Source organism: Oncorhynchus clarkii, chromosome 32 (assembly GCF_045791955.1).
Source record: "Oncorhynchus clarkii lewisi isolate Uvic-CL-2024 chromosome 32, UVic_Ocla_1.0, whole genome shotgun sequence".
NCBI classification, from domain to species: Eukaryota; Metazoa; Chordata; class Actinopteri; order Salmoniformes; family Salmonidae; genus Oncorhynchus; species Oncorhynchus clarkii.
This window is the reverse complement of record NC_092178.1, coordinates 23,303,773-23,318,600: the sequence shown is the minus strand read 5'-3', so window position 1 is coordinate 23,318,600 and position 14,828 is coordinate 23,303,773. Positions and strand designations below refer to the sequence as shown.

The 14,828-nt window shown below is 44.6% G+C and overlaps 1 protein-coding gene across 3 annotated transcripts in view; it reads left to right on the top strand.

Moving 5' to 3' along the window:
* Nucleotides 1–14,828, top strand: part of LOC139391669 (septin-7) — a 42,177-nt gene that overhangs the window by 14,951 nt on the left and 12,398 nt on the right. For all 3 annotated transcript variants that reach the window (XM_071139095.1, XM_071139093.1, XM_071139096.1), the window contains exons 2-5: nt 2,405–2,511; nt 12,306–12,406; nt 12,521–12,655; nt 13,972–14,089. In XM_071139095.1, coding sequence (XP_070995196.1) covers nt 2,405–2,511; nt 12,306–12,406; nt 12,521–12,655; nt 13,972–14,089 — 461 coding nt within the window. The remainder of the gene's footprint in view (nt 1–2,404; nt 2,512–12,305; nt 12,407–12,520; nt 12,656–13,971; nt 14,090–14,828) is intronic.

Sequence of the window (14,828 nt, the reverse complement as noted above, 5' to 3'; positions counted from 1 at the left end):
CAAGGAGTGCCACTGGCGGGGACACGCCAGGCAGGGCTGCACTGAGAGGGTCATGCTCTGGTCTGGTGGCACTTGAATGCTAATTTCTAGGTCCAGGTCACATAAACCAGCATAGCATCCAGATCTAGCTGTACAATCCGAGGCTTCACCTAATACTGTTAATGTGTCAGATCTGTCACATCGTTACAAACACTGCAGTGCTTCAAGGCTAAGTCTTCCATTGCCCTTTTGTAGATAGATAATCAATTGACTGGTTTTCAAACGATGACACATTTTGCGTTGGGGGGTTAGGCTAAAACAGTAGCATCCATGCTAACTGCTCTCCGGTTTTCCCTGTCATCAGACCACTGCGGAGGATCCCATCCCAGTGCAGGGAGATCCCTTCCCAGGCCCCAGCTATAGCCCAGTGTAGGGAAATCCCAATTCTCATTTCCATGGCCATAGGGATTTAAGAGGCCTTTCTCTGAGGCCTACTCTGCAAACACATTCTGCAACTCAAGCTCTTAATAGCTTATATCAGCTTTGATATCCCCCCTCACCCTCTTTCCCATCCTTTCTTCATCTATCACTCTCTCTCTCTCTCTCCTCAGAAAACAAGCAGACCCAGCTCTGAAGTCTGAATAGACGACTTCCTTTCTGGTATCCCGCCATCCCCCTCTTTGCTCCATCCCTCCCGTTCCCTTCCTTCTCTCTATCCCTCGCTCCATCCTCCCACCCAGAGAGATGTGTAGTGTTCTAGCTCCTGTCTTCTATGTGGCCATAGAGCTAAGCTTCCTTTCTCTCTGCCCATCAATGCTGCTGAATCTGAATCTGTATTGGACCAGCTTCACAGACACTGAAGGCTGAATCCGCTTGGGTCTGCCATTCTGTCAGCTTATGGTTTCCCTAATGCAAGCTGACATTTTCAAGACCGGCGTATTTCAGCCAGCTGTTTTCACAAGACCGCAACACGTCCCCTCCCCACCTTCCATCATTCTCCAGCCAGCTCTCGGTGAGGGGAGTAGGCCCTAAATCCTGACTTCCGTCCTGAAGAAATATCCACGTTGTTCCTCAACAGCCCAACCTCTAGAACATTTCCGTTATTGTGAGGTCAGTGTGGCTGTAGCCCTTGCAGGACACATTTACCATGTGAAAGAGTGCGTAGAGAGAGCTTCTTTGAGGGATGGAGAGCGAAAGAGTGCTCTCCTTTGTATGGTGTCTCTCTTGCTCTCTCCATCTCTGCCTCTTTCTCGCTCTCACTCTCTTTCCCTGCACACAAGTGTTCATTAGCTGGTTAATTGACAGTAGTGAGTTGTTGGAGGCTGGGCCTAATCACTCTTCTAAAGGTCAGGAAAAACGCAGGGCAGGGGCAGTACGGTTGGTGCACGCAGCAGCAGTGTGATGCGGTCCTGTGCCAGCCCAGCATGTGACTCCAGACCCGCCCCCTTCATCACACAGCTCCCATTGTTCAGCCGCTCTCATTGCCCCCGTCCCCATGCCAACCGTTGCTATGTATACTGTTAAAGGCGTTGGGTTACCCAGACATAAGGAGGCACCTGGGATTGTTCTCTGAAAATCTGACAGACGTTGAAGGAAAATGTAGCCCATATACAAATTCCAGAGCATATTATTGAATGAGAGTACTATGGAACAAATATTTGGGAATGTTCATTGAAATACACTGTAAGTCAATTAAAATCATGGAAAAGGGTTGGATATAGTCTCAATATACAGCATGTTGGGAAGGGAGACACAAAATTAAGTTGAACCGTTATTGTATCCAAGACAAATTCCCTAAATATTTTGTGGTTAGACTTAGTCACTGTAACAGTATGATGACTTTGCCATCCCCAGGCTTCCCTCATCAGAAGAATCCTTGATTTAGATTCCTGAAATGCAGACAGGAAAATAATTTGACTGGGGGGAAAGATATTCAGCCCACCCTCCCTCCCTCGCCTGTCTCTCTCCTTCTCTCCATCGCATATTACATTTAAACACGGCACAATTTACAAGTGTAAATATTGACTATAAATCGTGCCTTCCTGTATAATACTTATGATAAAATGTTTATTCTATTCTACTGAGCCATTTACTTTGTTTGTATCTTTTATTTCTTGTTGCATCAAGAAGGAATCTGCAAGTAAGCATTTTGTTGGATGGTGTATACCATGTGTATCCTTCACATATGACTAATAATAAAAGTTGGCTTGACTTAATGCTTGTTACATCAGTTGAGGCAGCTCAAGTGGTTTTATTTCCTGTTAAAAAATTTTTTTAATGTGAAACATTTCAAGAATTCAAAAAATTGGGAGGGCATCTCGAGATTGTCATGTTGCCACTCGGTCTGGTGTGAACAAGGATTAGAAAAACGGTGTGAAATGTAATCTTTCTACCCCTCTCTTTGCCCCCCCCCCCCTTTCTCTAGGTGAATCTGGTTTGGGGAAGTCTACACTGATCAATTCCCTCTTCCTGACAGACTTGTATTCTCCTGAATACCCTGGTCCCTCCCACAGAATCAAGAAGACTGTACAGGTAAACACTAAGATGCCCCATTTATTTGATTTATTCATGGTATATTTGAATGGGAGCAGATAGAAACGCAAGGAATAAACTATTCATTATATGTTGCACCATAGCTTCAACTCATTCTCAACACCCCACTTGTGTTTCTCTCTAGGAGAAAACATACTTCTGTCCCTTTTGTAACAGATTAGTAGATACCGTCTCTCCCGCCTCTAAATGGAAATGACTGATCTTTTCCCAAAGGATAAATATTTCAGCTCACTCGCCACATTAAAAAAGCTGTTTCCCCTTTCTGTTGCTTTAAGTGCAGGGTGGTAGCTAGGTAACGTGTCTCCATCCTGTCTGACTTACCCATAAGTTCCTCTTTTGGACACACATGGCCTGCTCTTCTCTGGTAAATGATCTGATGTGCCCCAGCCAGCTCCCACCCAGCCCTTTCTGTGTTGTTTTGGGTCGTTAATGTCACAGCCCTGGCCCTCCCTCCACTTCATACCTGCTCTCCTAGAAATTGCCTTTTTAAAAACATTTCATGCAATTCTATGTCATTTTACATATTAGCAGAATCTTTTTTTAATACCACACACATTACTGGAATTACAGGCCTAGAATGAACAAAGATGGGTCTGTCTTATTTCACACGGTAAGTTGACTGGGAACACCATTTTAATTTACAGCAAGGACCTGGGGAATAGTTACAGGGGAGAGGAAGGGGATGAAAAAGCCAATTGTAAACTGGGAATGATTAGGTGGCAATGATGGTATGAAGGCCAGATTGGGAATTTAGCCAGGACAATAGGGTTAACACCCCTACTCTTACGACAAGTGCCATGGGATCTTTAATGACCTCAGAGAGTCAGGACACCCGTTTAACGTCCCATCCGAAAGACAGCACCCTACACAGGGCAATGTCCCCAATCACGGCCTTGGGGCATTGGGATATTTTGTTTTAGACCAGAGGAAAGGGTGCCTCCTACTGGCCCCCCAACACCACTTCCAGCAGAATCTGGTCTCCCATCAAGGGACTGACCATATTTCTCCAATGCCAAATTAGTGTGCCTTGTTTGCAACGAAACTATCCCTGTTTGCAAATAATTAAATCTGAGATGTCATTAGGAATCTGACTGAGCATGATACTTTCAAAAGTTAGGCCTACCTTTCTACCCCAGACAAAGTAGGCCTACCAATGCAGAAAAAATGTAAGATTTAACTGCTGGCTACTATTCTTCTGTGGTTTAACCCAACGAGTCATGGTCACAAGTGTTTCTCTTAAAGCTGTCTGGGTTTAAACATCTTCTATTGTACAGAAAGTGAATAGCTTAACTTCCCAAGCAAAGTCTATTTTTTTAGGTTGTAGCTCAGCCTCAATGTCAAAGAAACCAAACAATTTTATATATACAGTTGAAGTCAGAAGTTTACATACACTTAGGTTGGAATCCTTAACTCGTTTTTCAAACACTCCACAAATTTCTTGTTAACAAACTATAGTGTTGGCAAGTCGGTTAGCACATCTACTTTGTGCATGACACAAGTCATTTTTTAAACAAGGGATCTGGGAAATCAGTTTACAACCAACCAGACCACACACACACTCACAATGTCATTTTTCATTGAAGCAGTGAAATGGTTGAGAGATTTTAATATTTTTGTGTAGGATTATGGATTCACCTACACTGGTCCAAACCAGGGTTTTTCTACTGGTGTAGTGGTATTGACAGTGGGATATGAATGGTATTAGTGATTTTATAGATGGTCCCTCCTACTCTATTTGCCCACACGTTGAGAAATTTGCAACATGTCTACACTACTGCAGACACCTATTTGTAAATGTCAGTTTTGCTGAGAGAGCTGGCTATCTGTTTTAATGAGCCTAATGTATAGTTAAGAGGCTTCCCAAAAATGTCCCATCCTTTTGGTTTATTCTATTCGTCTTGCTGCTGCCTGAATGAGTTCCCTAACTCACACACACACACACACACAAGCTCTGTCTGTCGTTGGATCTCATTTAATGTCAAGTATGGCCTCCAGGCCAATTCCTGGTGTTGAAAGCCATAAACAGCCTGCAGTGTGTGTGTGAACGCCATTGGATTGGCTATGCACATGCATCACAGCACAGAGGGGCGCTCCAAACAGACTTTCCTGTGATGCTTGAACGGGTGATAAAACATGGGTCTCTTTTATCAGAGCTGGCCAACATGCCTCTGAAGACACACGTGTATATGCACACACAAACAAATAGTTCCTCATAATATTATGACACCACACCTATCCGATGACAGATCATTATTAGTCCCATATTCTACCTGGCTTGAAGGGTTCTCAATAGGAGTATGATTTGTCATTGGATGAGCGTTTGTAATGTTGTGTACATGCCAGGGAGCAATAACCTGGGTGTCAGCCTTTCAGTCATGCCAACAATCCCATAAGGAGTTGCAAAGAGCGCAGGAATGACTCGCCCCCAGGCTAAGGTAGGTGAGGATGCATGCGTTAATAGTGCTGTAGTGATGGTCATGATGTCATTGGGCTGGTCCTGGTGTGCCTGTAGAGGGCCTGAAGTTAGTAAAGTGGTTGAGTCGTGCCAGGTTTTAGGGCCTGCCAGGATGATGTACTGTACTTCTGCAAGCCTGTTGCTTCATAGCTGTGCAATCCTCAGTCTGCTGGTGAGTCACTTTTAGTATTTTGTTAGGATCCCCATTAGCTGCCGCTAACGAAGCCGTTATCCTCCTGCGGTCAACACAAAACATGAAATTATACAGAACATTATAGACAATGACAACTCATGGACAGGTTAGAGCGTTGGGCCAGTAACATCAAGGTTGCTGGATCGAATCCCCAAGTTGACAAGGTACAAATCTGTCGTTCTGCCCCTGAGCAAGGCAGTTAACTCACTTTTCCCCGGTCGCCGAAGATGTGGATGTCGATTAATTCCCTCTGATTCAGAGGGGTTGGGTTAAATGCAGGAGACACATTTTCAGTTGAATGCATTGTTGTACAACTGACTAGGTATCCCCCTTTCCCTAAATTGAAAACAATACACACTTTCATATACTTAAGTCTCAACTGTCCATGCTTAGTAACATTACACAAAAGCCGGGACATAGATACTATTTAGTTAATCTTAAGATGATAAATACCACCCAGTGGGTCATAGTGGTTCTCTTGTGGTAATCTTGGTGGAATTGTTCTTTAAAAAAAAATTAAGTCACACCAGATTGGAGCCGTTTACCGAATCCCATATGTACTGTATGTTGCCTCAGCAACCGTGAAGGCCTTGACTTTACATAACATTTTAGTCACCTCCAGATATAGTTGGTTAAAGTATAAGTTAGTGGTGCTGAACAGAGTTACACTGGGGTGGAGCCATTCACAAAATGAACACAGTCCCATACATCCGTTTCCTCCAGCTAAAGCCTAGCTAATGTCATGTGGAGAAAAAGACATGGAGAGACCTAAATCAGTTCCTATCTCGCCACTGTTTCTCTTACAGCCTGTTTGAGTTCACAGTGCCAATGGCACATCTTATCTTTAACCCAAACACCAGATGTTCTTGGGAGGAAGAGGAGTGGATAGATTTTTATTTTTAAATAGTTTTTTGGTCAGTAAGGAGAGGCGTTGTTTTGTGAGGTGCTGGTTTATTTGTTTTCTGAAATCAAATGTTGCTGTTTGCTTGAGGGATTTGAGAAGGCAGGTAGTTCCGTTCAATCATTCCTCTATATAATACTTTGCATCGCATTGACTTGTTGCATGCCTTATGTTAGCTGATTGAATAGACAATTTGGAATTTGTAACACAAGAAGTGATGCAGTCAATCTCTCCTCTGCTCCTGGGTTGACTACCCAGGTTGTTTGTGTATTTGTTTGTTGGGGCAGCACTGGCAGTAAAAGTCCCAGTCCTTACTAAGGGTTCTGGATTTGAAGGTTGAGGGAGGAACGGAGGGAGACTGACAAGGAGAGAGCGGGAGAAAGAGAAGGGAGCGGGAGGATCTGATCTGTCTGAGTGTCACTACTACCACTACTTGCCGCCATGCCAGTTGAAGAAGAGGAAGTAGTCATAGTACTAACAAGAAGTAGTACTGAAGGTTTGTGGTTTACTGTCTTATGATGACATCATCAACTGATCAATGGTTAGCCATTTAGTTGGACCTGCTTCCTCTCCTGGGCCTTCAGCATCAGGTTACAGTAGGTGTGCAGCAGGAGTGCTATCTCGTTTTCAGACTTCACAGAAATATCCCTCCAAGAACGATGCCCACATTGTATTGTACCTCCCTTTTGTTGTTGCATGAAAGTGATCCCGTTTCTATGATTCACTGCCAATAGAAACGGCTTCTGCCTGGGTGTGTGGCATTCCATGTAGCTAGCTTTCACCCACAGAAGCTCCAGCATTTCTCTTGAATTGTTCCATCTCAACACTAGTCTAAATCTCCACTAAGCCCAGACAGCAGTCTGCTCTGTTTTCACCCAGCACCCACCAATGTGTTTACCTGCGCATTACACACCCTTAAGCACTTATTAAAGTTTAAACGAGATTAGAGTGTATCTGTGTTTTCTCTGCTTCCTTTGGCTCCAATAGTGAGCATTATGCCAGAGGTTTGGTGATAAACTTGGCAGGGTCAGGATCCAAGGAGGAAAGAGTAATTAGTGGGAACTCTATGCTTGTTTATCCTAGAGGAGGAGGAGGGATGAATGACTAGAGCCTGATAAGGGTTATGTTATGGTATATTATGTTATTGGAGGGATGGCACTAGCCTGGTCTCAGATGTATTTGTCCTGTTCAGCCAACTCCAGTGCTCATTGCCACTGACCAAAGGAGTTGGCTGAACAAATCTGGACCTGGCTAGGGTAGGCGTCTGTCGGTTAGTTAAGAACAGATGGAGAGGGTATGGGACGAGGCTAGCGCTTAGCGTGCTTAGTCTGTCAGCCCTATGTCCTTGTGAAACACAGCTGAGCAAACCAACCGTAGTGGAGAGGAGTGTGGCGAAACGGTCAGTGTTGTTCCTCTTCCCTGTCTGTCTGTGAGGTCATTGTGGTTAGACACACACACACACACACACACACACACGGAAGATCCCTCTCCTCCTACCGTTACACTGTTTAGTACCATCTAACTCATGCCAAGCAGGGAGTGGTCCATGTCAGTTGTTTTTGTTCATTCAATGTCTCACACTAGCTCTTGCCATTCATGACACTATAAAGGGTACAGTCAGTTGAATAGCATGAATGAAAGCATTTAAAAATAATAATAATAATTTATGCCACTGTCAATCATCTTTGCTATGATGGAGCCTGAGAAGATACAGTTGAACCCGGAAGTTTACATACACTTAGGTTGGAGTCATTAAAACTCGTTTTACAACCACTTCACAAATTTCTTGTTAACAAACAATAGTTTTGGCAAGTCGATTAGGACATCTACTTTGTGCATGACACAAATCATTTCCCCAACAATTGTTTAGACAGATTATTTCACTTATAATTCACTGTACCACAATTCAAGTGGGTCAGAAGTACACTAAGTTGACTGTGCCTTTAAACAGCTTGGAAAATTCCAGAAAATTATGTCATGGCTTTAGAAGCTTCTGATAGGCTAATTGACATCATTTGAGTCATACCTGTGGATGTATTTCAAGGCCTACCTTCAAACCCAGTGCCTCTTTGCTTGACATCATAGGAAAATCAGCCAAGACCTCAGAAAAAAAAATTGTAGACCTCCACAAGTCTGGTTCATCCTTGGGAACAATTTCCAAACGCCTGGAGGTACCACATTCATCTGTACAAACAATAGTACGCATGTATAAACACCATGGCACCACGCAGCCGTCATACCGCTCAGGAAGGAGACGCGTTCTGTCTCCTAGAGATGAATGTACTTTGGTGCGAAAAGTGCAAATCAATCCCAGAACAACAGCGAAGATCCTTGTGAAGATGCTGGAGTAAACGGGTACAAAAGTATCTATATCCACAGTAACACAAGTCCTATATCGACATAACCTGAAAGGCCGCTCAGCAAGGAGGAAGCCACTGCTCCAAAACCGCCATAAAAAAAGCCATGCTACGGTTTGCAACTGCACATGGGGACAAAGATCGTAGTTTTTGGAGAAATGTCCTCTGGTCTGATGAAACACAAATAGAACTGTTTGGCCATAATGACCATTGTTATGTTTGGAGGAAAAATGGGGAGGCTTGCAAGCAGAAGAACATCATCCCAACCATGAAGCACAGGGGTGGCAGCATCATGTTGTGGGGATGCTTTGCTGCAGGAGGGACTGGCGCACTTCACAAAATAGATGGCATCATGAGGTTGGAAAATGATGTGGATATATTGAATCAACATCTCAAGACATCAGTCAGGAAGTTAAAGCTTGGTTGCAAATGGGTCTTCCAAATGGACAATGACCCCAAGCATACCTCAAGTTGTATCAAAATGGCTTAAGGACAAAAAAGTCAAGGTATTGGAGTGGCCATCACAAAGCCCTGACCTCTGTCCTATTACAACATTTGTGGGCAGAACTGAAAAAGCGTGTGCGAGCAAGGAGGCCTACAAACCTGACTCAGTTACACCAGCTCTGTCACGAGGAATGGGCCATAATTCACCCAACTTATTGTGGGAAACTTGTGAAGGCTACCTGAAACGTTTGACCCAAGTTAAACAATTTAAAGGCAATGCTACCAAATACTAATTGAGTGTATGTAAACTTCTGAACCACTGGGAATGTGATGAAAGAAATAAAAGCTGAAATTACTAGGACTAAATGTCAGGAATTGTGAAAAACTGAGTTTAAATGTATTTGGCTAAGGTGTATGTAAACTTCCGACTTCAACTATCTGTAACCAGTTGAGTTTTGGCTACAACAAGACAGCCAAGAGATAAGGGAGAGAAAGGGAGTATGACCGAGAAAGGAGAGAGGAAAAAGGGAGAAAGTCTTATTCTGATGGTGCTTAAAGGACCAGGGTGAAGGCTATGAATAGGGGGTTAGAGGTCAAGTAAAGAGAAAGGAGTTTAATGTGCATTCTGATCGATTCCTGTAAATGTAAGGGTAGGGCAGTAAAAGGCAGCACTACACACACACTGAGCTGAAATGAACAGCTGTGTTTTTACCCCCAGTGTCTGGTCTGGTGCATAGCAACCTATTATTGCCAAAAGCCCTGGTCTGCCCTTGAAAGCCTATGTAAATTACGATCGCCAGAACAATTTTTGTTGGTGACTGTGATTTTGGGCTCAAATTAGTTTATGATGAAGTTTGATCCCCACTGTGAATTATTAAAAATGTGGCTACAAATCAAGATATTTTATTAAATAGAAAACCATTCTGAATACTACGTTCTTGTAACACAGTGCTGACACAGACCAATCACGGGTCGGGAGTCTCCCGGTTGATACTCTCAGGCAGGATGAGAATGACTACATTGACCATGATCCTTATCAATTTTTGTTGTTGGTGCCATTCAGCCCCATTCAGCAATTTGGCACGCTTCAAATTCAAGTACTTCTGGCTTCATGCGACATTGGGAGTTTTCCATAGGAATACGTGAATGATGTCAGTAGCAGGGTTAATGGATGAGGAAGGAGGTCAACGTTTCACACACAGTAAAGAATCCTCCAGGGGGTGACAGACGTGTTGTCACGCTGCCCTATTAAAAAAAGCTGTGTGCATTCCAGCGCTGACGATTGAGTGACTCTCGTCAACCGACAACTCTGTAGATTTACTGCCTGGAAATAAATATAAATCGAACCGTGCAATTTTTCCCTCATCGTTTTCCCTGAAGTTAGTAGTTAAACTGTTCTGTGGCTAGAGCACACACAGATCAGTTCACACATGTGACATATCATCTTTGTTTTCAAAACTTGCTTCAGAAGAGAACCCATCGGTTTTGAAAAGTATGCAATTTTTCAGGGTCAAGAATGGTTGTCGAAAGTATCCATTTCCTGCTTGTGAATGTAGTCTTTTTTAAATCAAAGTTGGCAGTATTTTCTGTAAACTGAGGATGTACGTAGATGAACTGATAAGATGATACCTGTGGAAAAATAAGTGAAAGTTAAACCTGCTTTTAGTGTTCTTTCTTTCTGCCCAGCCAGCTGTTCTAAATGGTTTCATTATTAGTGTTGTGGCCTGTTCAAACAGCCACATGTCTGCATCCTACATAGTGCACTACTTTTGACCAGAGCTCTATGGGCCTGGTCCAAGTAGTGCACTATTAGGAATAGAATGCCATTTGGGACACAAGTCACCCACCCAAAAAGCAGACCTACCTCTCGGCCTGGCAGGACCCACCTCTTTAGGTTCAACACTGATCCCTTTCACTAGCTGACTGGAAATAGATGCTCACCCACTAAACACTTGTTTTCTATTTTATTACCTCAGTCTCTCCTCTTTTTTTTTCTGTCATTTTTTGGGGACTTTGAATCAGTTTCTCTTTCATTCTCTCTCTCTCCCTTCTCTCTCACCTAAAATCAGTTTGATTATCACCTACCAAAACACACTAGTTTTCTCTTTTATTTCAGTGGTCTAGCTAAATCAGCTCTCAGGGCGTTGCTCTGTGTTAGCTGGTCAAGGGGTGGCCTGCCCACAGTGGGGCTGTGTGGGGAAGAGGAAGCCTTTAGCCAGGGCCCAGCTAGTGGGCTGAGTGAGAGCAGCCATAGCCCAGACTCAGGCCCAGACCACGGGCATTCTGTGGTTCTGTCTAAGTGGAAGATGACGGCTCAGTTTGGCTGCCTGTGGTTAAACCCAAATGTGCTGCTCTTTGGAAAACCAATGGCTGCCGGCTGGGCTGGCTTTGTCAAAATGTTCCTACGTCAATGAAGCATGCCATCAAGTAAACAAAAGGCTGCTTATATCACAAAGTACATCCGGTTGTGCCATAATGTGTGTGAAAGCATGAGGTATAGTACGGATTTATGTTGTGGTCTGTGTACAATTAATAAAACTGAGCTTGCTTTAACTGTACAGAGAGCTGCGTTTAACACACACAATGATGGCTTCCATTGCAATCTGAGCCGAACACGACATGCACTCACTCACCTGTTCCTCCTGGTTTAATCATTGAAGTGCAGCTCATCTGCTAATTACAAGGGCTGGTCTGGATCGCCTGCTGATTTTAAAGCTCTGATCAGCTAAGAGGCCAATCTGCAAGCAGCTCTGTACACCCTGTACTGGACACTCCAGGTGGGCAGCCAAATATAACTAGAGCTCTCGCTGGGTCTGAGGTCAAAGATCTTCTAAGACCATGTTGCTGGATTCATCTTCAGTCTGCCTGGCTGGCAACCCTCCACAAGTGTATCGCCATCTGTGATTTATATTAATGCTCAATAAATATTTACCTGGGCTTTTGTAGTTTGATGTATAGCTAACTTCTCCGAACAGACACATTCTAGATTAAGATGAAAGGACTGTCAGACTTCCTAACCAAGCCCCTGAGTCTGAGCCCATCCCCTCAGAGGAGAAGTGCTCTGAGGTGGAGATCTTGCAAACTGTCACGATTAGCGCAAGTTATACACACACTATGATGCAATGCATGTTTGTACATGTCCCTATTCCAGCGTTTCCCAAACTCGGTCCTCTGGACCCCAAGGGGTGCATTTTTTTTCCCTTCCCCTAAGCTTGATGATTAGTTTTATTTTATCAGCTGTGTAGTGTTAGGGCAGAAAAAACAAAATGTGTACCCCTTGGGGTCCCCAGGACCGAGTTTGGGAAACCCCATCCTTCAAATGAACCATACATGGGGAGATATTGATGTCATGGTGTTTTTAGAAGTTCACCATGATTCCGTGCTGTCTGTCTTGTAATTATTTAGTGTTTTCTACAATCTCAGGTGGAGCAGTCTAAGGTGCTGGTAAAGGAAGGAGGAGTTCAGCTTCTTCTCACCATCGTTGACACGCCAGGGTTCGGCGACGCTGTCGACAACAGTAACTGGTACGTCTGACTGACTAACCTGCCCTATATCTCTATCTGAATGTGTATATTCTACATTAAATGTAGTCACTGTTACCTGACATTGAGTAATGTCTGTGCTCTGCTCTCCTATAGCTGGCAGCCAGTCATTGATCACATCGACAGTAAGTTTGAGGATTACCTCAACTCAGAGTCCCGGGTCAATAGACGGCAGATGCCTGACAACAGAGTGCACTGCTGCCTCTACTTCATCACCCCCTCTGGACATGGGTAGGTACTGCAGCTGGTATGGAAATTCAGTGTTGAATCACAGATATTGTGTCGCTTCTCAAAATGTGAATAATTCTTCAAGGGTGAAGAATCCAGTATTTTCATTCTCTCATTTGAGATTGAGCATGATCCTATAGCTCTTGAGAATGTTCCATAACAGGGCAGATGGGGTATTGGTCACGGGATGAAATCAGTATTACAACTACTGTGTAGCCTAAGACTGTTTACATGTTACTAGCTGGTCATCCACACTCCTGCCCCTGGTGAGGAGTGCAGCTGTCAGTTTTCAATTAGGCCTAGCTGCCCGCCCCACCCTCGACCCCATGCTGAACCCCTACTAGGACTGCTGAGAGGCACACTGGGAGAAACATTTATGTAATCTGTCCTCTCCTGGGTTCACTTTGTTTGAGGCTGTTTCTCCTCTGTATCTTGGCTCCAGTCCGTGCTCTGCTCTGCTCAACACACAGCTGTCCCTGCTGTTACATTACATCCCTACACTGGGCTGCTCTGTGCTCCCCATAAACAAAGGTTCATTTGACAGGCCAGCGCTCTCTCCATTTGGGTGTCAGTACCCCTCACCATCTTGGCCCAAAGTGTGTCTATCTCTGACCAAGTCCTTGTTCTGTTCTGTTCTTCATGTGCCTGGCTGGCTGGCAGCAGTCTGTGGTCATCCAAGAGGACTAGCACCGTATGGCTCCATTCACAGTTAACATCTGTCTCCCCTGTGTCCCCACGGGACTCTCATAGCACATTACCAGCACAGCTGGAACCAGGGCAGAGAGCGAAGTGTGTATCTAGGCCGTGTGTGTGTGCACAAACTGATCTTTCAAAATGAAGACTAAAACACAATAATTTCTCAAAAGTGCGATGATTCATTCTGTTCATTTGAGCGATCTCTCTGAACGTGAAGTTTCATCTAGCCACAGCCAGCCAAGTCAGACCGGAGACTTGTACTTGTTGGCATGCCCTTTAACTTTTTCTTGTCTGCATGCAAGATTCAACGTTGCTTAGATGTCCCAGCATCTCCTTTCACAAACAGTCTGGAGTCTGTAACTCTGTATGAAATACCAATGTGATGGCTGTTTAAATTAGAGCTGTTTTCAGGCAGACAGAACAGAAGAATCCTGTTGTTGGTCACAGAAGAATCCTGTTCTGCTCAGTGGATTTACAATGTGTTGTGGGCCGGCCAGATGTGCAGTTTCAGCAGCAATGCTGCCATGGAGCTAGAGATTAATTCTGGAAACAAGAAATGCTGTTTTTTAGTCCCGAGGTCGGCCAAGCTGTGCAATCTGAGTTTCTCTCTTCTCTCTCTCCAGGTTGAAGCCTCTTGATATAGAGTTCATGAAGCGGTTACATGAAAAAGTGAACATCATCCCCCTCATCGCCAAAGCGGACACAATGACTCCTGAGGAGTGCCAACAGTTCAAGAAGCAGGTGTGTGTGTGTTGGCTCTGTATACATACTGTGTTCTATGGGTGGCCTGTGTGTTTGTGGTTTGTTTAAAAAACTATGTCTTTATCTGAATGCAGAAGTCAACAGTTTGGGTGTGTGATTAGTAGTTTATGCCAACTATTCCTGTGGGAGAGAACACATGCAATAAATAAGTGCTGCACAGTTGTTGCACAGAGCGTGTGTGTGTGCTGAGCACAGTTTCCTCATCCTGTGTATTGACTGACCCTTCAGTGTGAGGGAGAATTAATATTTGTGACTCGTTGGACAAAGATGGACAAAACGAGAGGGGAGCAAGACTCTATCATCTCGCTGTCTCTCCTCTCGGTCTCGGCTCGCTGTCTCTCCTCTCGGTCTCGTCGCCGTCTCTTGGTCTCGTTGTCTGTCTCTGTCTTGGACTCGTCGCGGTCGGTCTCTCCGCTGTCTGTCTTGCCCTCATTGCTGTGGCCTCGCTGTCTCGGTCTCGCCGCGGTCTGTCTCGGTCTCGCCGCGGTCTGTCTCGGTCTCGCCGCGGTCTGTCTCGGTCTCGCCGCGGTCTGTCTCGGTCTCGCCGCGGTCTGTCTCGGTCTCGCCGTTGGCGACCGTGGAGACTGACTGACGGGTCCGTTGGCGACCGTGGAGACTGACTGACGGGTCCGTTGGCGACCGTGGAGACTGACTGACGGGTCCGTTGGCGACCGTGAATTTTATTTTATTTTTATTTTTATTTTGACCATAGAGCCAT